Source organism: Arachis hypogaea, chromosome 13 (assembly GCF_003086295.3).
Source record: "Arachis hypogaea cultivar Tifrunner chromosome 13, arahy.Tifrunner.gnm2.J5K5, whole genome shotgun sequence".
NCBI classification, from domain to species: Eukaryota; Viridiplantae; Streptophyta; class Magnoliopsida; order Fabales; family Fabaceae; genus Arachis; species Arachis hypogaea.
In genome coordinates, this window is record NC_092048.1 from 7799165 (window position 1) to 7822830 (window position 23666).

At 36.0% G+C, this 23666-nt stretch overlaps 4 protein-coding genes across 4 annotated transcripts; 2 read left to right on the plus strand and 2 right to left on the minus strand.

Moving 5' to 3' along the window:
* The first annotated feature begins 4806 nt into the window (after positions 1 to 4806).
* Positions 4807 to 7634, plus strand: LOC112736917 (uncharacterized). Its single transcript, XM_025786593.3, has 2 exons — positions 4807 to 7097; positions 7215 to 7634. Exon 1 carries the CDS (start codon positions 4807 to 4809, stop codon positions 7081 to 7083), a length of 2277 nt encoding a protein of 758 aa, XP_025642378.1. The 3' UTR covers positions 7084 to 7097; positions 7215 to 7634.
* A 239-nt stretch (positions 7635 to 7873) lies between these two features.
* On the minus strand, positions 7874 to 11514 carry LOC112736918 (uncharacterized). Its single transcript, XM_025786594.3, has 5 exons — positions 10980 to 11514; positions 9119 to 9221; positions 8678 to 8778; positions 8453 to 8574; positions 7874 to 8330 (listed from the first exon to the last, which is right to left on the minus strand). Exons 2-5 carry the CDS (start codon positions 9219 to 9221, stop codon positions 8039 to 8041), a joined length of 618 nt encoding a protein of 205 aa, XP_025642379.1. The 5' UTR covers positions 10980 to 11514; the 3' UTR covers positions 7874 to 8038.
* An 864-nt stretch (positions 11515 to 12378) lies between these two features.
* On the plus strand, positions 12379 to 14402 carry LOC112736920 (cysteine protease RD19A). Its single transcript, XM_025786596.3, has 4 exons — positions 12379 to 12922; positions 13123 to 13242; positions 13537 to 13783; positions 13876 to 14402. The coding sequence occupies exons 1-4, from the start codon at positions 12410 to 12412 to the stop codon at positions 14151 to 14153; spliced, it is 1158 nt and encodes a 385-aa protein (XP_025642381.1). The 5' UTR covers positions 12379 to 12409; the 3' UTR covers positions 14154 to 14402.
* Positions 14403 to 14858: 456 nt separating this feature from the next.
* On the minus strand, positions 14859 to 23212 carry LOC112736919 (V-type proton ATPase subunit a3). Its single transcript, XM_025786595.3, has 18 exons — positions 22770 to 23212; positions 22145 to 22189; positions 21666 to 21785; positions 21467 to 21574; positions 20537 to 20647; positions 20255 to 20428; positions 19971 to 20108; positions 19187 to 19294; positions 18880 to 18987; positions 18612 to 18760; positions 17830 to 17983; positions 17021 to 17181; positions 16710 to 16916; positions 16325 to 16508; positions 16154 to 16237; positions 15873 to 16066; positions 15564 to 15623; positions 14859 to 15439 (listed from the first exon to the last, which is right to left on the minus strand). The coding sequence occupies exons 1-18, from the start codon at positions 22920 to 22922 to the stop codon at positions 15235 to 15237; spliced, it is 2463 nt and encodes an 820-aa protein (XP_025642380.1). The 5' UTR covers positions 22923 to 23212; the 3' UTR covers positions 14859 to 15234.
* Between the last annotated feature and the right edge of the window lie 454 nt (positions 23213 to 23666).

Genomic DNA, 23666 nt, shown 5'->3' on the forward strand with positions numbered 1-23666 from the left:
GACCCCAAAGAAAATTGGGGATATATGTTGGATATGATTCTCCCTCTATAGTGAGGTATCTTGAGATACAAACTGGTGATGTGTTTAAAGCCCGGTTTGCGGATTGTCATTTTGATGAATCAAAATTTCCAACATTAGAGGGAGAGAATAAGCTTCCTGAAAAGGAACTTAATTGAAATGCATCATCGTTGATGCATTTAGATCCTCGATCAGGGCAATATGAACTAGAAGTTCAAAAGATTATACATTTGCAAAGAATAGCAAATGAATTGCCTGATACATTTTCCGATACAAAGAGGATAACCAAATCTTACATACCAGCAGAAAATGCCTCAATTCGAATTGACGTCCCAGTAGGACAAGTAGCCACTGAAGCAAATTCACGCCAGAAGCGTGGCAGAGCGGAAAATGCCCCAATTCGAATTGATGTCCCAGTATGGCAAATAGCCACGGAAGCAAATACACGCCAGAAGCGTGGCAGACCTGTCGGTTCCAAAGACAAAAATCCTCGAAAGAGAAAAGAGGTAAATAATATTCCTGTTGAAAAAGACATAGTAAAGACACCGGCAGTTGTCCAAAATTCTGATATAACGCCAGAAGACGTTTAGGTACCTGAAAATTGTGAAAATGACGAGATCTCGATAAATTATGTCTTTACAGGAGAGAAATGGGACCAAAATAAGACAATTGTCAATGAAATATTTGCATATAATGTGGCATTAGATATCATGCATGAAAGTAAGGATCTTGAGCCAAGATCAGTCGAAGAATGTCGACAAAGGAATGATTGGCCAAAATGGAAAGAAGCCATGAAGGCTGAATTAGACTCACTTGCAAAACGTGAAGTCTTTGGACCTGTAGTCCGTACACCTGAAGATGTAAAACCTGTTGGATATAAGTGGGTATTTGTGAGAAAACGAAATGAGAAAAATGAAGTTGTGCGCTACAAAGCTCGACTTGTGACACAAGGTTTTTCACAAAGGCCCGGTATAGATTATGAAGAAACGTATTCCCCTGTAGTGGATGCGATAACATTGTGCTATTTGGTCAGTTTATCTGCATATCATAAATTGCATATGCATTTAATAGATGTGGTAACAGCCTATTTGTACGGCTCATTAGATCGGGATATCTATATGAAAGTTCCTGAAGGACTAAAGATATCCAAACCATCCAATGAATATTCGCAAGGGTTATACTCAGTCAAATTACAAAGATCTTTATATGGTCTAAAGCAATCTGGACGAATGTGGTATAATCGTCTTACTGGGTATCTGGCCAAAAACGGATTCAAGAATGATGATATCTGTCCATGTGTTTTTATAAAGAAATCTGTATCTGGATTCGTTATAATTGCTGTGTACGTTGATGATTTAAATATCATTGGGACTCCTGAAGAGATTCCAATAATTATAAAAACTCTAAAAGAAGAGTTTGAGATGAAAGATCTTGGAAAGACTAAATTTTGTCTCGGTCTGCAGATCGAGCATTTAAAAAGTGGGATCTTTATTCATCAAACAACATACACAGAAAAGATCTTGAAAAGATTTTATATGGATAAGTCACATCCATTAAGTCCCCCAATGATCGTAAGATCTTTGGATGTGAAAAATGATCAATTCCGTCCTAAAGAAGAAAATGAAGATATCCTTGGTCCTGAAGTATCATATCTTAGTGCCATTGGAGCGCTAATGTATCTTGCTAATAATACGCGACCCGATATATCATTTGCTGTGAATTTACTAGCAAGATATAGTTCCTCTCCAACCAGAAGACATTGGAGTGGAATCAAACAAATCTTTCGATATCTTCATGGGACGGTTGATATGGGATTGTTTTATCCCTATGGATCCAAGTCACAACTAGTTGGCTATGCAGATGCCAGATACCTGTCTGATCCACATAAAGGGAGGTCTCAAACAGGATACCTATTCACATATGGTGGTACAGCTATATCATGGAGGTCCACGAAACAGAAGATAGCAGCAACCTCCTCTAATCATGCTGAAATACTGGCGATTCATGAAGCTAGTCGCGAGTGTTTTTGGCTGAGGAGTCTGATTTAATATATTCTGTCATCATGTGAACTGATTGATCATAAGATAGCTCCAAATGTCCTGTTTGAAGATAATACAGCATGCATTGCTCTAACTTAAGGGTGGATACATCAAAGGTGATAGAACAAAGCATATTTCTCCCAAATTCTTCTTCACTCATGACCTTCAAAATCAAGGGACAATTGATGTCCAACAGATCCGTTCAAGTGACAATCTGGCAGATTTATTCACGAAGTCACTCCCAAAATCCTCCTTTGAAAGATTGGTACATGAGATTGGGATGCGCCGATTTCGAGACATCAACTGATGTCGACAAGAGGGGGAGACTGTACTCTTTTTCCCTTGGTCAGATTTTTTTCCCATTGGGTTTTTCTTGACAAGGTTTTTAATGAGGCAGTCCCTATCACTAAAGGATATTGTACTCTTTTTCCTTCACTAAGGTTTTTTCCCACTGGGTTTTTCTTTAGTAAGGTTTTAACGAGGCAATAATCCTAAATGGTTATCCAAGGGGGAGTGTTGTGATAGGAATGGGACGTGGATGCCAATTTCCTATATAAAGTTTACATTCTCAAAAGAGAATGAAATAAATGAAGGTTGACAATCTTCCTTCCATAAGCCTATAAATAGGAGGTGAACCTCCGTGAATGTAACAGAACAAAAATACCATTCTCCCTTTCTTTTCATACACAAGTAAATAATAATAAATCAATCCTCTTTTATGCTGCAATCAAATACTCTTCTCCTTATATTTCTACTACAATTCTTTCTCTTCTTTTATTTTATAAGTATTTTAAATTCTATTTTCTATTACTCTTTACATATAATATTAATAGCAATATTAGTCATCTTTATTATATTAAGATTGTAACAATAAACAAATGTGATTCTCTCTCTCTTTATTTTTAATACTTCTTTCTATCTTTGTATATATATATACATTACAACATATAATATTATTATATATATATAAATTATTATTGAGCTAATTATTTTAATACTAGAGTCTTCTATTTATACATCTCTATTATATATATATCTTTTATTTCACAACAAATAGATCGTCTAACAATTAATTCGTTCAGCAAAACGTTTTCCACCACAGCCAACAACCAACCCTGGATTTTTTTTTTTTTTTTTTTTGGGTCAAATAATGAATCATGCGTTTTCCTTTTAACGTTGATGAGATGAGATGACAGAAGAGGAGCCCATGGTAGGGCCCACAGGCAGCCCATCTTCGCCTGCCACAGGCTTGTCTTAATGAGTTTAGAAAGCTCCACCTATTCCATTCACTCTGCCGGTTAGCGTTTAACTTGAGTTGCATGAAAAAAAAAACAATTAAAAAGGCGTTACTCTATATTAAAACTTTTTAATAACAATTTTTCCAGCAATTTGAATTCAATCAAGTAGTGTCAAATCTCACAAGAGTTCACGAAAGGCAAGTTGTTTTCTCTTGTAAGAGAGATTAATGCAACTTGAATTAAGACTATATCTTTTTTATCAACACAATTTCATTGCAAAAGATATATTTATTTCTCAGTGAATGCTTCCAATCGATGAGAGAATGTATTTGGTTTTTAGCCATTCTGTTAGGTCCTCAAATAACATTGAATTAAGTAGCCTAAGTCCGAAGATTGAACATCCATCTTTTTATTATACAGTCCTTTCAAATCTTTGTTTAAATCGCTGGGATCTCACAAGAAGATGGCTAAAAAAAAAAAGCTGACCATATGTATATAAAGATTAAGATGGAAGTGTTTCCGTTGTTAAGTTGTTTTTGTGAACTTTTTCTACATGCATACTTCCCAACTGATATCACAAAATATTCTGTGAAAGTGTGAACAACTAATTTATGTATAACTACTTGTACAAATATTGTAAATGGATGCATTTTAGAACAATTTTGGAAATAAATTGAAATACACAACTTCAAAATATACCTATTTGTAATAATTGTACATATTATTTGTTCGAATAAAATTTGTGAATTGATATTCTCCTAGATAAAGGACCAACCTTACACCCTACACGAATCAGAAAAATACTAACCATGAAATATCCGTTGGAGCTATTGTTAACCTATTACCATTGTAGTAATAATAAAATCTGGCTACCATTAGCACCAATGATCTCATAAAATTCATTTATGTAAGATCATTACTAAGCAATTGAATAAGGAGAAGAAAAAATAGTTGAGGCTACTTCGTGAATAAAAGGGATTGCCTTAAAACAACTTAATTGCCATTAATAATAAGGGGTTGCCAGATAACCTAGAAGAGGCTTCAATTTGAGGGGTGATTTAGTCATTTTATGGACAGATGAGTTGGGGTATCATATATCAATTATCAGCAAAAATGTGATGCTTTAAATATAAGAAACAAGCCAGTAGCCAATGGAAACTTCCCATGTTACAAATACTAATAATTCCAAATCAGAAAAATTATGATCATGCAAGAAGGGTCCATAAACAGTTCCCTTGTGAGAGTCAGCATGAAACATTTATGTCAGCCTTATTCAAATTTCATTATCCATCAAACAACAACTAAGTAAAACAAACAACAAAGCTCACTGCAAATAAAGCAAATAAACAAAGAGAACAGAATCTCTCTTCCTCTTTTTCCTTTCCAATGTGAAATTCCTCAGAGAGAAACCAAAAGCACAAGAAGGTTTATTTTCTTCTTGTGCTTGAAATCCACAAAGTAAAGGAAAGGAAAACTGGTTTTTAATCCAAAATCCCAGTTTGAGTTTGAATATGGTTCAAAGAAGGGTTCTCAGTAAGCTTGGTATTCAAGCTGATCATGTCATATCTGAGAAGAGCTTATCTTCTCCTCAACACCAAGATGGTAAGAGCAGAAAGAGTGACATCAATAAGAAAAGCAAAAACACAAGGTCAATTAAGCTTTTGGATTTTGAGGCTCCAACTCCAAGGAGGAGCTTATATCAACCAGGGAACCAACGGCCTCTTCGTGCTCCAACTGCAGCATCATCATCACTGCAAAAGCATAATAAGCCTTTGGTGAGAATAGATGGCTCTCCCAATTACATGAAGCCCACAAGCAGTTCTGTTGCAAGAAAGGAGAGTTTCCCGGTGAGTCTTCAAAACACTCCAACTGAAAAGAATTTGCCACAAAAATGTTCAAGAGCTAGCTCCATTTCTTGTATAAAACAAGAAAAGCCTTTGACTCGATCATCTAATTTGAATTTGGCAAGATCATTGACAAAGACTACTACTTTCAAATCCACCGCAGCGATTTTGCATGCAGATATGAATCCACCAGTGAGAGCTACTTGTTCTTCAACTTTGAAAGACTCTAGGTTCCCTGCATACCTCATGCTGAATCATGGGGCAAATAATGAATATGAGGGAACTTCAGTCACAGAAGTTTGCCCCTACAAATATTGCTCTCTCAATGGTCATTATCACACTCCTTTGTCTTCATTGAAGAGCTTTGTACCAGCAAAGAGGCGTATTCTGAAAACCCAGAAGAGTATGAAGCTGGAAAGTCTGAGCCCTCAAAGATTGAAGATGCAGTGTCAGACAGACAGCAGTGATATTGAGCAGAATGTCCTGGATGGAAAACATGCACATAATGAAGCTGATAAACGTAACCCAATAACGACTCCCTTGGCACAAAAAAGCGCGATGGATTTCTTTACTGAAATATCTGTTAAAATAAAGGAAGGAGCTGGTGACAGAGAAAACATTTACTCTGCGGAAGACCTTGAAGATCAAGATGACATGAAGTCTGTGACTGAAGAAGATGGCATCAAGTGTGTTATTCAAACTATAAATCATGATCTTCCCAAGTGTGAGATCAATCTTGAAGATGATTTCAAAGACTGGTTTACTGCTGCTGCAATTGAAGCAGATAACAAAGGGAGCTCTCCCCAAGAAACAAATGCCGTAGACGCAGATGAAAACCACTCAACTATCTGGTTTGGTGAAGAAATATATATGGGAAGCTATACCAAAGAAGTTAGCTATGATGGTGAACACATGCATAACATTGAAGTTGATGGTTGTCATTCCCAGGATACTGATAATGTTGAATTGGATGGTTCTAGTTCCCAGGATACCGATATACAGTGGAAGGAGGAGGAGCAGTTTTTTTCATTCGGCCATGGAGAAAACATTGATTCTTCTATCTTCACAAAGGAGGAAAGTGACTCAAACTTTGAGTCCTTATCAGAGCGCTCACGTGATGATTCTGTGACGTGGTTAGATGAAATACTTGGCAACCATCATACGGATATTCTGGTAGAAGGAACACTCAGAGAAGCCAGTGACGAAAAGAACACCTATTTTGAAGCAAAATCTCATGGCTCTAATTCTGTTTTGGAAGGCACATGTAAAAGCATGGAACTTGAGACTCAAGAAAATGATTACCTGTCCAATGGCATAAGTTATGATCAACTTCCTCCAACAGATGATGAAGCATTTCAGCACCTCACAGATGTAGAAGAAATAGTGAATGAAAACTCCATGAACAAAAATTTAAAGGCTGAGGATAGCTTTGAAGATAGCAACATAAAGCTAGAGAATAATGTTGAAGGAATTAGCGAAGACAACCAAATTCACCCATTTGAGGTGCCAGAAGAAATCAATATTGTTGTTCAGGACCATGAACTACTGGAGGAAGATCAAGGTAACACTAGTAAGTTCCAGTGCACAAGCTGTATAGGTGGTGAAGATCTTAACACGAGCAAGGAAACAAAGCACAAGAGAATAGAGAAAGATGATGAGCAGCTGAGAAAGATTAAACCGCGAAAACCAAATTTCCTCACCTTGGTTCCTGAACCAGAGCCAGAAAAGGTTAATCTGAAGCATCAAATTATGGATGACAGAAAAGATGCTGAGGAATGGATGCTTGATTTTGCACTCAGACAAGCTGTCACACAACTTGCTCCAGCTAGGAAGAGGAAAGTGGCTTTGCTTGTTGAAGCTTATGAAAAAGTAATGTCACTACCTAAATGTGAAAGCCACAATTCACCGTTTGCTCATGCAAGACCTATTCAAGCTTGTAGCTGATGTATGTTGCTGAGGTAAACCAAATAGGCCTTTTTTTATTTGGTATCATCTTTCAACAACACATGATTTCACAATTTAAAACCTTATTCGCCAACTACAAGCTAATAATTACATTGGGTATGCTTTTGAAGTTAAACAACTTGAAGTTCGATCTTGCATTCTTAAGCAGAGGAGTAAGACAACCAGGAAAAGAAATGATCAGGAGTGATCTGCAGCATTATTATTACGGTGAAGAACTCGGTTCTGAAGCTTGGAGACAATTCAAATTGCCAGGTTGCGAGAATGAGGCATGGCTCTTACATGGAGAGTGAAACAAAAATACTGGAATTTGTAGTTTCTACTAAGCTGCATGGAATTGGTTCACAAAAATTGTTCAATGTTGTTGAGTGTTTGCTTTTCCAAGCTGTGTTCGAAGCACTATTTATTTTTGTTTTTATGTTATCCCATAAATAATGGGCACTTATGCTCCTGAATCCTGAACTGTTGATTTCACAATGTATGTATCATTAAGAAGTATAACTAATTTATATGCTTTATATATTTTATTTTTATTTTATCTTTATCATCATCAAATACAAATTGGATTAGCTAATGGTCGTGTGTAACAAATGAATACAAGAAAAGGATCAAGTCTTTTGAGGCCTTGTAGCCAATAAAGAAACCATCATGAGTGCAATAAATTATAGCAGCACCTAGGTTTCGATAGTACCTGATTAATTAATTGATCTGAATAGGCTTACTATCAATATAAAATAAAAAAAAAGAAGAGAGAACAAGGAGGAGTCATATATGACTTCATGTAAGCATCATGATTGAATTCACTGGTTTGGGAACTAAATTGCCTGTATTTATTTTATGCGAAACATATAATAAATTTTACAATCATGCACATGGAAGATATCAAAATAACCTCATATCATCTAAGCTAAACAGCTTTAAACACCAGGTAGAACACCTATTTTGGCTCAGGTAAATGAATGTCCATGGTAGGTGTATCATGAATCAGAGATTCAAGTTGTTGGTGATAATTTCTCAAATGAGAAACATGTGAAGTTTGCCAGGGGCTAACCTTCACATCTTTGCTCTGTTCTAAAGCTTCTTTTGCTTTGATGTCTTCATGAAAGAATCTAAGGGCATCTGCTGTTGACACAGAATGCACAGATTCATGCATCCCATGGAGTTCATTACGTTTTTCTAGCTTTTCAACCAGCTTCTCTTCTAACTCATCTGGAAGATGCGCAAATGCACTTTACAGTGTCCAAATAAGCAAAAGAAATATTTTAAAAAATAAATTAATGGGGAAGAAACATTATTGAACTCAATTTTACACAATATAAATCATCTCATTCTGAAAGAACAGAACGCATACCTCGTAACACCTCTTACAGCACCCCAGCTATAACCAGCAAGGACTGATTGTTTAAAACCAATATTGAACCCCTCCTGAGATGAAGCTTCCTTTCCTGCTATAAGACCTTCCCGATACCCGATCTATTAAAAATAAGCCAGAGAATGAAAAAGGGCAGCTGATCATTTCATAGAGTTAAGAAAATAGGAACAAAATAAGCAGAGTTTACTCAAGTTGTCAAAATACCGTGTGGAATTCATCATGCCTCCTTTGCCACTCTCTGTCCAAATCTAATGATTTATCCAACTTGTCATCAGAATCACCCCAAAAATCATCATCATCACATTCTAAAAGCATAATAGATAATTAGTACAAAGCACCAGCACCATGAGTTTATGCACAAACAAAATAACTTCTATGCCATAGAAAACAGATAAACCAACATCAATAATTTATATGATATCGACACTTCTATTGAAAAAAGCCATTGCCTATCTGACAATATCCTTCACTCATTACCATGATTGAGATGTGGAAGTTAGGATAATACAACGCACTGGCTAAACAAGAAATTCATACGAAATCATAGAATGGCATGAGTCATGGAGTGAAGTCAAGTCTAAACCAAACCATTTTTTGCATTTAGTAATAGAGTTTCCATGTCAACTCATCCACACTAAACCTTACCATGTAACTTATTTTCTTGATCATGAGCACTAGTTGATTTTAGTTCTGATTTTGAAAGTTCTAAGCTTTCAGCATAAAGTTCTTCAGCAAATTTACCCTCCATCTGCAAATAGAGAACAAAAAATAAAAAAGTAAATAAATAATTAGATAAAGTTAACACCAGAATATGATGGTTCTCCATTATATATATCAAATCACCAAACAACCCTTAACATTAGAATTTTTTTTCCAATTCAGTATATAATAAATATTAAGGAAATGAACCACTCCTAAAACTTAATCATGACAGGAACCATCAACTACAACTCAAAACAAAGACCAAAAAATAGTCCTGCTTTAGAACCATAATTTTGATGGCAAAATTTTTTTATTGGGATGTCCAAGGAAGAAAATCAAGCAAACATTATAATGTCACTGCGTCAGAAAATTGAAAAAGAAAAAGCTCTGTATGAGCTTATCAAAAGAAAAAAGAGAAGAGAAATCAAAAGCTCCTTACTTGAAACCCTTGAATGGTTGGAAAATTGAATTGATCAATTAAGCAATAGCAGTAATAATTAGAACAAACTCGATGAACGGGAGCTGCCACAAACAGAGCTGCAGCCACGAGCTGACAAAGTGACGAGGGCGACGCTGATGGCTACACTATTGGGCCAGTTTGGGTTTATCATTTGGGCCAATTTGGGTTTATCTGTTTTATCTGACCAATTGGACAAAGCTCAACCAAAGCCCAGAAGAGAAGCTTCTTACCTTACTCAACGATTTCAAGAAGCTACTTCCTCCTGACCAAAAAAAAGCTACTTCCTCCAATCTCTCGCCATGGAGCAGCGCCCGAAACTTCAATCTGATCGGAGAGTATTTTTCCGATTGGTTGGTTTAAAATGTGTTTTACTAATTTATTTTTTTTATTTATTTATGTTCTTGTTAATATGTAAACAGAAATTTATGTGAAATTAGTTAAGATAATAAATGTTTAATCTTATAATTAATAGTTAGTTCAGATTATATGAACAAAAAAATAACATGATCTAAACCAAGTGCATTTTAACATAGTTATCAGAACCGAACCGGTAATCAACCCGGTCATATGACCGGGTCACCGGGTTACTGGTTCAACCGGTGAATCACTGATTTATCCGGTTAATCCGGTCATAATTAAAAAAATATAAAATTATATAAATAAAATTAAAATAATGTCTTAAAACTTAAAATGCAAGTCTTTACAAACATTAATAATCTAATATCAAGTCTTAAACATAACTAATAATCTAAAAATAGATAATAAACTAATCTCTAGTACAAAATATGTTCTCAATTTAAATCAACAAGAACAAGTAAAAGATAACACAATCATTGATGCTGGCGTTTCTGATGGGGTTTGAGATGAAGACATTTTTTAAATTCTAGCAAAAGAAACCAAAAATATTTTCAGCAATAAAAGATTTACTTAAGTCAGTTTTTAAGTAACACAGCAACCACCACCATTCCACCAAAGTACAAACAGCAATTCAAAACAAGCACCAGCAACAAACAACAGCAGCTCTAAAAAACACAGCAACTCTAAAACACAGCAACCAGCAACAAACAACAACACTAAAAAACTAAATGCAACATCAGCAGCCACCAGATTCAAGTTCAACAATAATTCTAACTAAAGTAATAACCACCAGACTCAATAACAACTCTAAAAAATCAAATACAATAGTAATAACCACCAGATTCAATAACAATACTAACTAAAATATGCTCAGCTTCAACAACTCTAAAATTCAATTACAAATTTACAACAGTCAACAGCAACACCAGGTTCAGTATTCAACAATTCCAGTGAAAGACCAGGGTCAAAAACTTGAAGGGAGCTCACCTGGATAACTGGTTCCTAGACCGCGACCAAGAAGACGACCACCACCACCCGACTAACCCGAGGGAGCAGATTCAGAGCCAGAGATGCTGCTTGATTTCTGTCTTCTGTGAGCTTTCTGCCACCGACGAAGTGAACACAGGGCAGGAGCACGGGACCGCGACGACGACGAGGTGAGAGACTGATAGAGCGACGGGGTGAGGGCGTGAGGCCGTGACCGAGAGAGACCGATAGTGACAAGGTGAGTGGAGAGGCGACGAAGTGACGAGATGAGGGGAGAGACGATGGAGAGACGAAGTGAGGGCGAGGGTGAGCGACTGCCGAGTGCCGACGACGAAGGAGCAGAGAGACGAGGCTGGGGGTTCCACACTTCCCCTGGAATCAGACTGATTTCTCAATTCTCAGATTTGGCGCTATGGGGATTGGGGAGGGGGGAATAGCATTAGGGTTTCGTTGAAAGGGGAGAGAAGGGGGGAATCTGAAAGCCAAACGACGCCGTGTCTTTTTTTTTTTTTTTTTTAAAAGCACAATCCAGACCGGGTTGAATTAACCGGCCGAGTCACCGGTTTTAACGAAAACCCGTCGGGTCGAACTGAGTTTCACCGGATTCCATGTATAACCGGTTCGACGAGTAGTTCGATCCAATTAAATAACCGGATGACCGGATTTTCGATCGAACCAACCAGATCGAACCAGGTTTGATAACCATGCATTTTAATTAGTTCGGATACTAGGTTTCAAATTTACATCACCAGAGTGTGTGCCATCTGCCATGTAAGTTGTAAAAAACAAAAGACTATTAAAATATAATATAACCAAAGATACAGAGACTCAAATTCGAAATCTTTTAGATGAGTATAAAAAGATTATGTCATTTAAACTATAATTTATTGACATATTATATACTCAGTTAATTATCATGAAATATAAAATATATATTAAAAATAAATTAAACAAAATATATATATATATAATATATATAATAGCTAATTTGATAGTTTTTTTTATTTGTATAAATAAATAAAATATTAAATTAAAGTTTGTAAATAAAAAGATAGTGTGGCAGCTAATTTTCATGTGAGTTTTATCAAGTTAAGCATAGTTAATCGAATTTTTAACGATAATAAAAAGATATATAAAAAAAAAGGTCATGCAAAGCAGCAATGAAAACCGGGAAAGTTACAAGAAACAAACCAGTAAGCAACTACCATTCAAAGGAGGAGATTGGGCATACTATACGGAACACTGAATACCTTACCTCACTCCAAAGTTATCTATCGCTATCACCATTTCACTTTCAGTTTTTACTTTTTAGTGGGACAGAGATTCTTATCAGGTGCGACGCATCCCCACAGTAATCTAACATTCTTAACTCTTAACCTTCACGTTACCGTCACAAGCTTCGTATATATATATATAAACTCCAAATTCGCATGCATTGCTTCTTCACTTCCTCACACTTTATTTTCAGTATGGAACGAACAACACTCTTTCTCTTCTCTCTCTTCGCTCTCCTCTTTTTGTTTCTCTCTCCGATATCGTCGGAGGAGGACGGTGGTGCTGACGACGCCTTAATCCGCCAGGTGGTTGGTGACGGCGACGGCGACGGCGACGCGCATTTGTTGGGAGCGGAGCATCACTTCGCCGCCTTCAAGCGGAGATTCGGGAAGGTGTATTCTACGCTGGAGGAGCACGATTACAGGTTCGCGGTGTTCAAGGCTAACATGCACCGCGCGAGAAGACACCAGAGGATGGACCCCTCGGCGGTTCACGGCGTCACGCGGTTCTCTGACATGACGGAATCTGAGTTCAGGAAGAACGTTTTGGGGCTGAGAGGGGTTAGGTTGCCATCTGATGCAAACAAAGCTCCTATTCTGCCAACAGCAGATCTTCCCTCCGATTTTGATTGGAGAGATCATGGAGCTGTTACCCCTGTCAAAAATCAGGTTCCTTCTTTTCTGTTATTATCTTGTTTTGGACATTAAATTGGTTTCATTATATATTTAGATATTGATTTAGTTGTTAGATTGATGGTAAATTGGTAATATATTATGTAACATAGGATTGCTGTGAGAAAAAGTCTATACTTGATACCTTAGCTTGTATTGAAATGTTAATTGTTGTTGTTGTTGTTGTGGGGGTTTAGGGTTCTTGTGGATCGTGTTGGAGTTTCAGCGCAACTGGGGCACTGGAAGGTGCTCATTATCTAGCTACCGGGGAACTTGTTAGTCTCAGTGAACAGCAGCTAGTTGATTGCGATCATGAGGTTTGTGGTTTAAGACGCAATTCTTATCGTTACGTGGATACTAATTGGTTAATTTCTAAAGAGGTTTAACTTTTATGAATATCCACTTAAATGAATGGTTATGGTAGTTTAGGTAACATTTAGATTTAGCATATATTGATGATCACTTACAAAGTCATGAGATATTACAGAATAATATTTAAACGAATTGGATGCTTAGATTAGTAACCGATACCGAGTTTCATATATATTTTTTATCTACAGCAGCTTTTTATTGCATAGCTTGTCTAAACTTGGATATACTCCTCCGTGCAGTGCGACCCAGATCAACCAGGTTCTTGTGACAAAGGGTGCAATGGTGGATTGATGAACAGCGCTTTTGAATACATCCTTAAATCCGGTGGGATCATGAGAGAGGAAGACTATCCTTATAAGGGTAGTGATCGTGGAACCTGCAAATTCAACAAGACAAAGATAGCAGCATCAGTAGCAAACTTCAGTGTAGTTTCACTTGATGAAGACCAGATTGCTGCCAATCTTGTTAAAAATGGCCCTCTTGCAGGTGATTACTACTTTCTACTAGTTACAATTTTCTTGGAACAACTTTTGTTTGACCGTGGCTAACATGTTGCAACTCTATGCTGAAATATGCAGTGGCTATAAATGCTGTATTTATGCAGACATATATTGGAGGGGTTTCATGCCCATACATATGTTCAAAGAGGTTGGATCATGGGGTGTTACTGGTGGGATATGGCTCTGGAGGCTATTCTCTGATTCGGATGAAGGAGAAACCATATTGGATCATCAAGAATTCATGGGGAGAAAATTGGGGAGAAAATGGATACTACAAGATTTGCCGTGGACGGAATATCTGTGGGGTGGACTCCTTGGTTTCAACTGTGGCAGCTGTTCATACCACTGCTCATTAGGATGTTTAACCTTGTCATTTGTCTGTACATAAATCCTGGTCTTAATTTGCTGTTTCTTTGTTTCATCCTTAGGACACGCATCATTGCCCGCATTTTAAAGTGGGGCTAGAAGTGCTATTTAGTATTTACTTTTTAAGATGTGCAATCTGATAAACAGTTTCTGGGAAACTCTTTCATGAACAATTAATTGGATACTTATTTTCCTTTGTAATGACAAATTGCAAATTAACAACGGGGTTTTGTGCTTTACTTTGTGTGTGAATTATAAACAAAATGATCAAAATTGTTTTCTTCAATCAAATTCGGAACATTTTAAAGAGCAATCACTATCTAGTAGTTGCTCCATTTGCTCATTTTAGTTTAACAAATGAACTTATAAACTCGGATCTAAGTCTAACCAAGCGAACATAATACCTTGCGAACCATATATATTTTGTGAATAGATGAGTGATTTGAAAGTGAAGATCTTAGTCATTAACCCTGGCCACTCCCTTTGATTCAATTTTCTAAACACATTATAAAGCCCCTCTCATATTCAATGGTAGATCTATGTTAAAAGTAAAATGCAAATTATACATTTATAATGTTAATGATGATTGTATATTGACTGTACCATTGAGATTACTGCCCCGGGGATGTTTTACTGATTGTAAAGTTTACGAAGCTCGTTCATCACGCCAAGCAAAATGTTAAATACAAGTGCACTTGGGAACCCAACAGAAATAGATTCTTGATTCTAATAAATCATTTTCCACATGCTTCAAATAAGATGTCAACATAAGGCTACTTGTTTTGGGGACAAAAAAATGAAATAGACATCAATATGTCATGATAAAATTATTATTACAGCCACGCCTGCCTAGCTCATCAACGTTGCTCCCCCTAATGGGGACAATTTATTCCCCTCACTCACTGGCATAAATAAGATACGAAAAGGTGTTTGAATAAAAAAAGCTACCAGGATTTCCACCATATACAATGCCGCATTTACCAGTCACTGACTATTGTCACAGCAAATGAAAGAATCAATACAGGTCCAAAGCAATATTACTCCCACGTTCATATATATGATTTTAAAGCATCACTCCTCCTCTTCATCTAGCAATGCAAACGAGAAGGGGTGGAACTTGTATCCATCACCCTCATAGAATTTGTTTTGGAACTCCACCCAATGAAGCCTTAGAGCATGCAAAAAGGCACTCAGGGTTTCCATGACGAGTAATACTCCGACAGTAGCAAATACAAAGACAACGATGCCCACTATCAGGATAATCACATTATTGTACCTGTAACATCAGAGCGCAATTGCCAGTCATTGTTGGCATCAGTATCATCACTCCAAGTCTCCAACCCAAAGTAATCATCTCATTAGACACACCAATAAGAAATAAAAATTCATAAAGTACATACCCCCAAGCCAGAACTAGAACTTTCTCATAGAATACACTTGATAACTCTGAATGGGCAAGACTGGACACAAAGGAGGAAAACATTAGTTAATGCATCACTATAGTTTCATATACGTATATATAAATATATCTAAAGATGCATAAATAGTAAATGCATCATACAAAGTTCCAACCATATAGCTTGTAGAAGTGAGCATTATTAATAGAACAAAAGCCTAAGTTACTAGTCATAAAAACAGCTATATGTTATGCTAGAGCACATTGGGTAGTGTATGATTGTTAAGAGAAATCTTATATCATGGAGACATACCTAAGGGCCCATAGACGAAGGTAAGAAGCTGTGTTAGAGACTGCTCCAAGTACAAACTCTATGGTGTGTATAAGTTGATGCACAAAGACTTCACTGAACTCAAACTCTTCATGACCATGAGAATCATGATTTGACTCCACTTGCAAGCTCTCCTCTGTGGTTTGAAGTGCTGTATATGATTCATCCCCATGCCTCTGAAGTAACAAAACTATTCGAGTCAGAACAAAGGTAAAAGTTCGATATGTAAAAAGAGAAGAGGCCTTATTCAAAAATAAGCATACAGCTTGGTGTTGACTCTTCAAAATAAATGGTTTTGGGAGCAGCATCCAGGGCACAGCAACAAGAGCCAGAAGCAAAAGCGTCATCTGGCAGGAATGGAACAAAGAATATAAGTGTTGTTCATAGACAAAAACAGGGTTTTCAAGAGAACAAGGGTTTGGAAGCTAAACAACCTGCAAATATTTCTGACCAACAAAGAGTTGGTTTTCACCCAAATCATCTGCTGGACTCAGGAACATGTAGATCATTATATGGTATAAATCAGCCTGAGAACCAGTGCACCACTTCACAATAATAAGCAGGGAGAGATAGCCAAATAAAGCATTGAGAAATATCATCTGGGGAATAAATTGGAACCTGAGAGTAAAATGGTGAAATAACAAAATTATATTCACTTTAAATTAATGAGCAAGTTCATGAGATAGAAAGATATTTATTAATCTGATTGCATATGCAAAGAATTGTTGAATACTTTATGGGAATTATATGTTAAAGAATACCATACGACTAGTCGACTACCCAAAACAAATGTTCACGTTCAAATATATATTAACATACCAGACATTTACATTGTTCCGAAAGAATAGGGCATTGCAATAGCTCATAATAATTCCAAGATTCATTTGAGCGACCCCAAGAAGAATTGACATTTTCATTTTCAACGAGTTTAGGAATGGTAATTCACTTCTGGTACCATGCCATACAGGATCCACACCAAATGGGTAAGTGTGGCGCACTTTTACCAGGCCTGATGTGGTAGCATCACTGCATAAAGAATAGGGAAAAGATAAGAACATAAAAGACGGTGAGTAAATTCCTAAAAGAAAAATGCACAATGTTAAACATTGTGCACCAGAGATTTTAATTACCTGCAAGAAAGGTCATGGCATGCATAAGCAGAGGGACCAAAGAGTTCAAATGGGACAGAAAAGAACTCATTATAGATCAAACCAGTGTAGATTGAAAAGAGTGCCATCAACATAATAACATATCGACCTCCAAAAGTCATTTCGGTGATATCATCAAGCTTCTGTTTTTTGACCCAGACATTTCATGTGAGAATACTCATGAACAAATAAATTGAAATCTATTTATACTAATGGAACAAAAACAATGCACATCATCAAGCAAAGTTCATGGAAAATGGTAATGTCTGTCTGAAATGTTCTTAGTGTACATTAAATTTTAATGACTTTCCATCATCTATTAAACTGCAAAAATGAAATTGCTGAAAGTTGCTAATAAAGAAAAACTTTGCAACCAAAAGAACCAGCATTTGAATACACCTCGATTAGAGAGGGTGAGGCCTGCCTCCTCCACTAACAAGAATGTCAGCTCAATTTTTCAAAAAATAACTGGAATGATATTTAGACAAGCTAGATAGCCAAATGTTCATTAATGCCCTAGCAATACTAGCTCTGTACAATATGAACATAGATTACTAACAAGGCCAAAACATGTTTCTGCATTCACGATGGAGAAAATATGTTTAACCATGTATAGTAATGCCCTAGCAATACTAGCCCTGTACAATAAGCTCACCATGCATAGCATAAGACAGGTAATCAGACATTTTACATAACGATGGAGAAAATATGTTTAACTATTCTTTCAGAAAAATATGAATTTTTGTACCATTTTTTCAAAGGAAAAAGTTTCAGGTAAACTAAAAGACTACCTGGCTAGAAAGTTTCTTCTCCCTGATTATGAAATAAAGGGCTGCAAGTAGCAAACATATTCCATGACCCCAATCACCAAACATTACGGCAAAAAGAAATGGAAATGTAACTATAGTATACACAGTGGGATTCGCTTCCTGATACTTAGCAACCCTGCAATAGCACAAAATTCAATGTGCAAAGTACTGAGATATTGCAAAATCCACCAACTCTATTATTGTTTTTAACATTCAATATCAAGTTTGATCAGTTTGTTTTGAAACTATAGAACTTCAAAAATAAAATGTATTGAATTTTAACTTCTGCATTTGAACTGTTTAGATAATATCAACTTTAAACATTCACATTCTAATAATAAATCTAATCTGATCCAGGTGTCACTATGTCTATTAGAGTTAATAGACTGAGGCTTGCTACTCTTGACTATTTCAGTATTCTTCTGATGTATTTAATACAACCTAGTGCGTCAATGCTATAGTTTTCAGGAGAACTGCAGGACAAATACTGATTAGAAGAAGAAGAATATAAGTAACAGAATGAGGCTTGCTACTGAGAAGAAGAAAAAGGAAGTTTAAACTCATTCATGTATCATGACTTGCAACTATAAATGTCATTTTGTTTGTATATTGATACTCTACAGAATATGCATACTACAAACCTATGATGATCATGCAATAAATATGTTTCACTTATTTTTATATACTATCTATCCCTCCACGCTCACAGGGATAACCGAACTAATGGATAATAATGGGAAGCAAAAAATTAGAGTGATGCTCACCCATATGAATCAATGATTCCTTGAAATGAAGACGTAACCTTGTTTGTGCGAAAGTATGTAGGTGGCATCTCCCTAGTTTGCAAAACTTGGAAAATAGTACCAACTTGAGAGTTAGAATCAATTGCTGCCCGCTCTAATGCATCTTGAATCTGAAAAACCACACCAGCATATTCCATAAATCAATTTTAGTAACCCACTAACCCTAAAGAAAGTATTAACTCTGCGTAGACCAAATGAGATCCATGATGGAATCACAATAACAATTTACCTGCTTTGTTGCAAAAATAGGACTCCACCCTTCAGCCACAAGACATTTTTTCGTCACATCAAGGCTCAGCATGTTCAAGGTATGGTAAACAGATTTTTCCTTCCTCACCTTCATGAGTTGAGAAAAATATAATCAACAGAAAGTAATCAGTAACACCAATAGAAGAAAATACTTTTTGAATAATTGGAAGATGAACACTGGCACTCAACCAAATACTTATAAAGAAAGCTTTTCCAGACAGTTATAAAAATTCATTTTTATTATGTTGCATAACACAGAACATGGTTAAGTTCAATATTTAACATACCAAAAGGTTCCATTGCTCAAATTGGGCACCAATAGTCTGTAGCAAACTTCCCCGGTGCAGCGATCCAGCATCTATAGTAGTCTTCAATTCTGAAAGTCTTCCTGAAACCTGCAGGTAGGTTTGTTAAAACTTGTTCAGGCATAGAGCAAAGAAATTACAGCATAGCTAATAAGCTGTACAATCAGATGACTGGCTTCTGTATCATCGAAAAAAACTAGAAAACAGCTGAGCTAGAATAACGTCCATCTGCCGGCAACTGTATGGATTAATTTCATTCTTGACTAGGTTTTTCTCCTCCTTTTTTTAATTTGAATGAATAAGAATAGGGTCAGAGCAATGGACTATGGACACCTGGTTAACTGATCTGCTGACACACAAATTGAAAATTCCAAATAACATGCTTATGTTAAAGTTGTGGTTTATATCACCACCCAATGCAATTACAAGTAAAGCACTCAACATAAGCATGTTTCTGGAAGACACCTTTGCGGGAAAAATTCTCAACTATGTTACAGTAATTACACAGATACATACTTAAATACTGTGACTGATCCTTACAGAAAACATCTTGAACCAATCATTTTCTTGGATATTCAGGGGACACAACAAAGGCTACTGTTCACTACTACAAGAATATATTTTCATGTAATTTAAGCAACCAAAAACCAGCAGCAATCTGATGTCAAGGAATACTGCTAGATAACATCTCCCACTCCACCAATTAGGTAAAGACAGGCCAATCCAACCATTTCATAGCAACCAATTTAAATTCACAAAAGCAAACCTCTTTAATCATTTGAGCTTGTTTTCCAAGTTCCTCAGCAAAAGGGTAACGATCAGCACCAAAGGCATCACATATTTTCAGAATCTTGGCTTTTGCTTTTTCACCAGCATAGAAGACAACAAAAACATTTTTCTCAGTCTGCAGGTCAAAGTAGGTAAGTCACTATAAGATTATATTCCAATGAGCACAAAGCATATTTATGAACGATCCCTCAGCTATGAATAAAAAGGTAACATACACATAGTTTCATGGATTTTATGTAAAGAGAAAAACATAAGCAAGACCTTTTCTCCAGAAACAGGATCTATGACAGGATCCTCAACAACAGACTGCCTCAGAAACACATTGCCTCTAGTAGCACGAAATAAAATTCTCTCAAATGCCTGGGACTTCTCCCTGGGAACAAGGCCAGCTAAAAACCCCAACTTAACTGGCTTCCCTGAATCACCCAGCAATTCCTTTGCACAAAAAAAAAAAAGGAGGAGCAATAACCAATCCATTAGAAAAAGGTTATTGTTGACATTAAATGAGAAAATAAGTTATATAAGAGCAGGTGAGAAATCTACTTGGTCCTGCAACAAAGGTGTTTCCATGGATTCCCCACTCAACTGGTGTGATTCATATTCTCTCTGTTGCTCTATGGCACGGCTCTGAGCTGACTGGAAAAACTCACCAGCCTGAAAAGGGAAATAAATATTTACTGATTGACCTGGGATCAAGATTGATCATCTAAATATAAAGAATACAAGAAAAATGAGAAGCTAATGCATTTTTCATATCTGGAAATAAGCAAATATATGTAACATCAAACAGCCCAGCAATCAGAAAAGTATTAACAATGTTTATTGATCAAAATGAGATTTGAAATCGCTTCAATCAATACATACAAATGCAGACTGTACCACATCAAATTATAATTATTTTGCAGATATTAATATTTTTCTATTTAACCTGCAGAAGCAAAAGCCTTGAAACATTATCAATTGTTTTTCCTTCCATCAAGCATATCCTACATTCATAATACTACACAGCAACTGCTTATATGTTATCTTCAGTAAATCAATTGAACAAAATGTTAAAATACTACACAGCAAATATTTTATTTTGCTCAACTTTAACACGGATCAGCTTTCTCGTTAAATGCTCTCTCTGCCGCAATTTTGATTATAAGCTTTTCAAAAAACAAGAATTAGACAATCCAAACATGTTCGATAGGTAAATCTGAAACTTTCATATATTCTAGTTTAACATTGATTTAAGATACTGATCCAATGCTATACTTTCATTTTCCCAAAAAATTAAGGAACCAAATAATTTACTTCAGTTATTTTCACTAACTATGCATCTTGAAAGAGTATATAATGGTTGTTACAGGCCATTAAAATGCACAAGCAGGCTATATGTATGAGGAAGAAGATAACTAACATAGTTCCTTAGATTATGCAATGTGAATGTAAGACACAAAATAGTCCACTTAAGAAGAAACAAAAAGGCACCTTCTGCAGCACGAGCTTATACTCCACAAGTTCATTGTAAGTGCGTTGCAACTTTTCACCATTTGCATTCATCTCAGTTAACTCGACTTCAATGTCTGTAAGTTTGACCTATTACAAGACATGGCAAGTGTTAACTTATTAAAAAATAAAAAATATAGAAAGGGGAAAACAACTTTGTAAACAAAACATATTCACGTACATCAAGATCATCAATGTTCAGATCAACATGTCCTAAGGAATTTTTTGGAGAAACACCAGCCTTCAACATTTGCTCCTTGAAGAAACGCAACTTACGAGCCATCTCTCCACATCTTTTTATCTTGATAAGCACAAATAGTTATCCCGACAAATCCCAAAACATATAATCAATACTTCGATCCTTTGCTTGATAATCAAAACAATACGATAAAACTTTCAACATAAAGTCACAGCAGTATTTAATGAATGGTTGGCTTGGGTCACGTGATTGCTAATTCATGTCCAAAGGGTTTTGTAGAGAAGCCAAATGGCAATGGAGAGAATGCCAGTTCAATAGGCCATAATTAACGACATCTTTTTAAACAACTATTGGGATTAACAATTTCTCCTTTATTATTTTTTTTCTTTTTTCATCAACATTCACTACAAACAAAGCGTTTTCAAGAAGCAGTGGCTTAAGAAAGCAGCAAACAAACACACCTGAGTCGCATAAGTCCGCTGAAAAGGGCTCTTCTCTGCATTGAGCTGAAAGAAAAGATTCAAAAGAACTCATTATGCTTCAATTTAGAGAAACTTAAAAACACGATTATTTAATTCACTGCTATCTACGATAGCAAATTTTACCCTAACTATTCTGCACAATCCTTTCAACTTGATCACACAGACACACACAAAAACTGTTCAACCTTTATGTAAAAACTATGATCGATACCTACATTCCAGTTGCTAACGAATTCTGAAGTAAAAAATTTTATTCACAAAGACTATGTTCGCCACTTAATTAGCTATAATTAAAGAAGCCTAGCAGGATACTGAAATCCAGTAATCTACCGAGTCTCACGAAAACGACAGAATAAGTTAAAAAGAATCAAGTGAGAGATAAGCGAATTGAGCACGATGAGAGTGAAGCAGAAGTCATTCTCAAACAGGAACTACAGCTTCCTCAGATCAACAAGCACACGCAAATCATCTTTCAAATAACAATCGAAAACGAAGGAAAGTAAAGAAAAACCTAATTATCAAAAGCTAGTAAACGAAACGGCGATCAAAGAGAGAATTGAAGTGAGAAGGGTTTATGAAAGAGAGAGAGAGAGAGAGTACGGACATCTTTGAACTGAAGGAGGCCAAGGTCGCCGAGGTAGGAGACAGTGCGATGAGCGGATTCGATGGGAATGATGAGCTGAACAAGCTGCATCGGCTCCGAGCGGAACAGATCCATCGGAGGGCAACAACCACCGCCACTCGCCACCTCTCCCATTCTTCACCCTGCGACTGCGAAGCTTCAAGAAAAACCGATCTCAGTCACGCAATTATTGTTGTGACCCTCTCAGGACTCAGAGAGAGATTTTCACCTTCTTTCTACCTCTAACCCCTTCTCTCTCTATAATCAGCTAAGCTTCTTCCTACACGTTCCTTTCCTGGTTAAAACTTGTGATTGATTGATTGTGTAATTTTCTCCCCTTTTTTTAAAAAAAAAAAAAATAATATTTGTGTTAAACTGGTACCAACAAAATTGTATAAATAAGTACGTAAAAAAAAGTGTATGCTAATAATTGATATTAAAAGGTTGTGTCTATAACATCAATGAACTAACATTAAATTATCACTTTTTTTTTTTTTAACCAAAGATAAGAGACTCAAACCGCAACCTCTTAATTGAGTATAGAGAGACTATGTCATTTGAGCTATTACTCATTGACAACATTAAATTATCACTTAATCAATTTGATTGTATTAAAATAATCAAAATCTTCAGTAACACTAAAAATAAACTAATAATGTATTTTTATGGTGTTGCAAGATTTTTATTATAAATATGAATTTAGTTAATTGTATTATTTATTAAATTATTGAATGTGAATTTAGTATCATTATATGTTTCCATATAGGTAGTTGATTTCTAATATTTATATAGCATGATTGTATTTTTTTTTTATATGAAATAGAGTATGTATGTTTTACTATTTTTATAAATCATAGATTTTAAAAATTTTGAACTAAA

Bases quoted from the DNA above. Each gene is read 5' to 3' on its own strand.
- LOC112736917 (XM_025786593.3), top strand. From the start codon at position 4,807: ATGGTTCAAAGAAGGGTTCTCAGTAAGCTTGGTATTCAAGCTGATCAT.
- LOC112736918 (XM_025786594.3), bottom strand. From the start codon at position 9,221: ATGGAGGGTAAATTTGCTGAAGAACTTTATGCTGAAAGCTTAGAACTT. The intron at 8,779-9,118 runs GTAAGGTTTAGT...TTATGCTTTTAG, and splicing joins TCAAGAAAATAAGTTACATG to AATGTGATGATGATGATTTT. The intron at 8,331-8,452 runs GTATGCGTTCTG...GACACTGTAAAG, and splicing joins GCTGTAAGAGGTGTTACGAG to TGCATTTGCGCATCTTCCAG.
- LOC112736920 (XM_025786596.3), top strand. From the start codon at position 12,410: ATGCATTGCTTCTTCACTTCCTCACACTTTATTTTCAGTATGGAACGA. The intron at 12,923-13,122 runs GTTCCTTCTTTT...GTGGGGGTTTAG, and splicing joins TTACCCCTGTCAAAAATCAG to GGTTCTTGTGGATCGTGTTG. The intron at 13,243-13,536 runs GTTTGTGGTTTA...TCCTCCGTGCAG, and splicing joins TAGTTGATTGCGATCATGAG to TGCGACCCAGATCAACCAGG.
- LOC112736919 (XM_025786595.3), bottom strand. From the start codon at position 22,922: ATGGGAGAGGTGGCGAGTGGCGGTGGTTGTTGCCCTCCGATGGATCTG. The intron at 17,984-18,611 runs GTGAGCATCACT...GTGCTATTGCAG, and splicing joins GGAATCATTGATTCATATGG to GGTTGCTAAGTATCAGGAAG. The intron at 15,440-15,563 runs GTATGTACTTTA...CTGATGTTACAG, and splicing joins GTTCTAGTTCTGGCTTGGGG to GTACAATAATGTGATTATCC.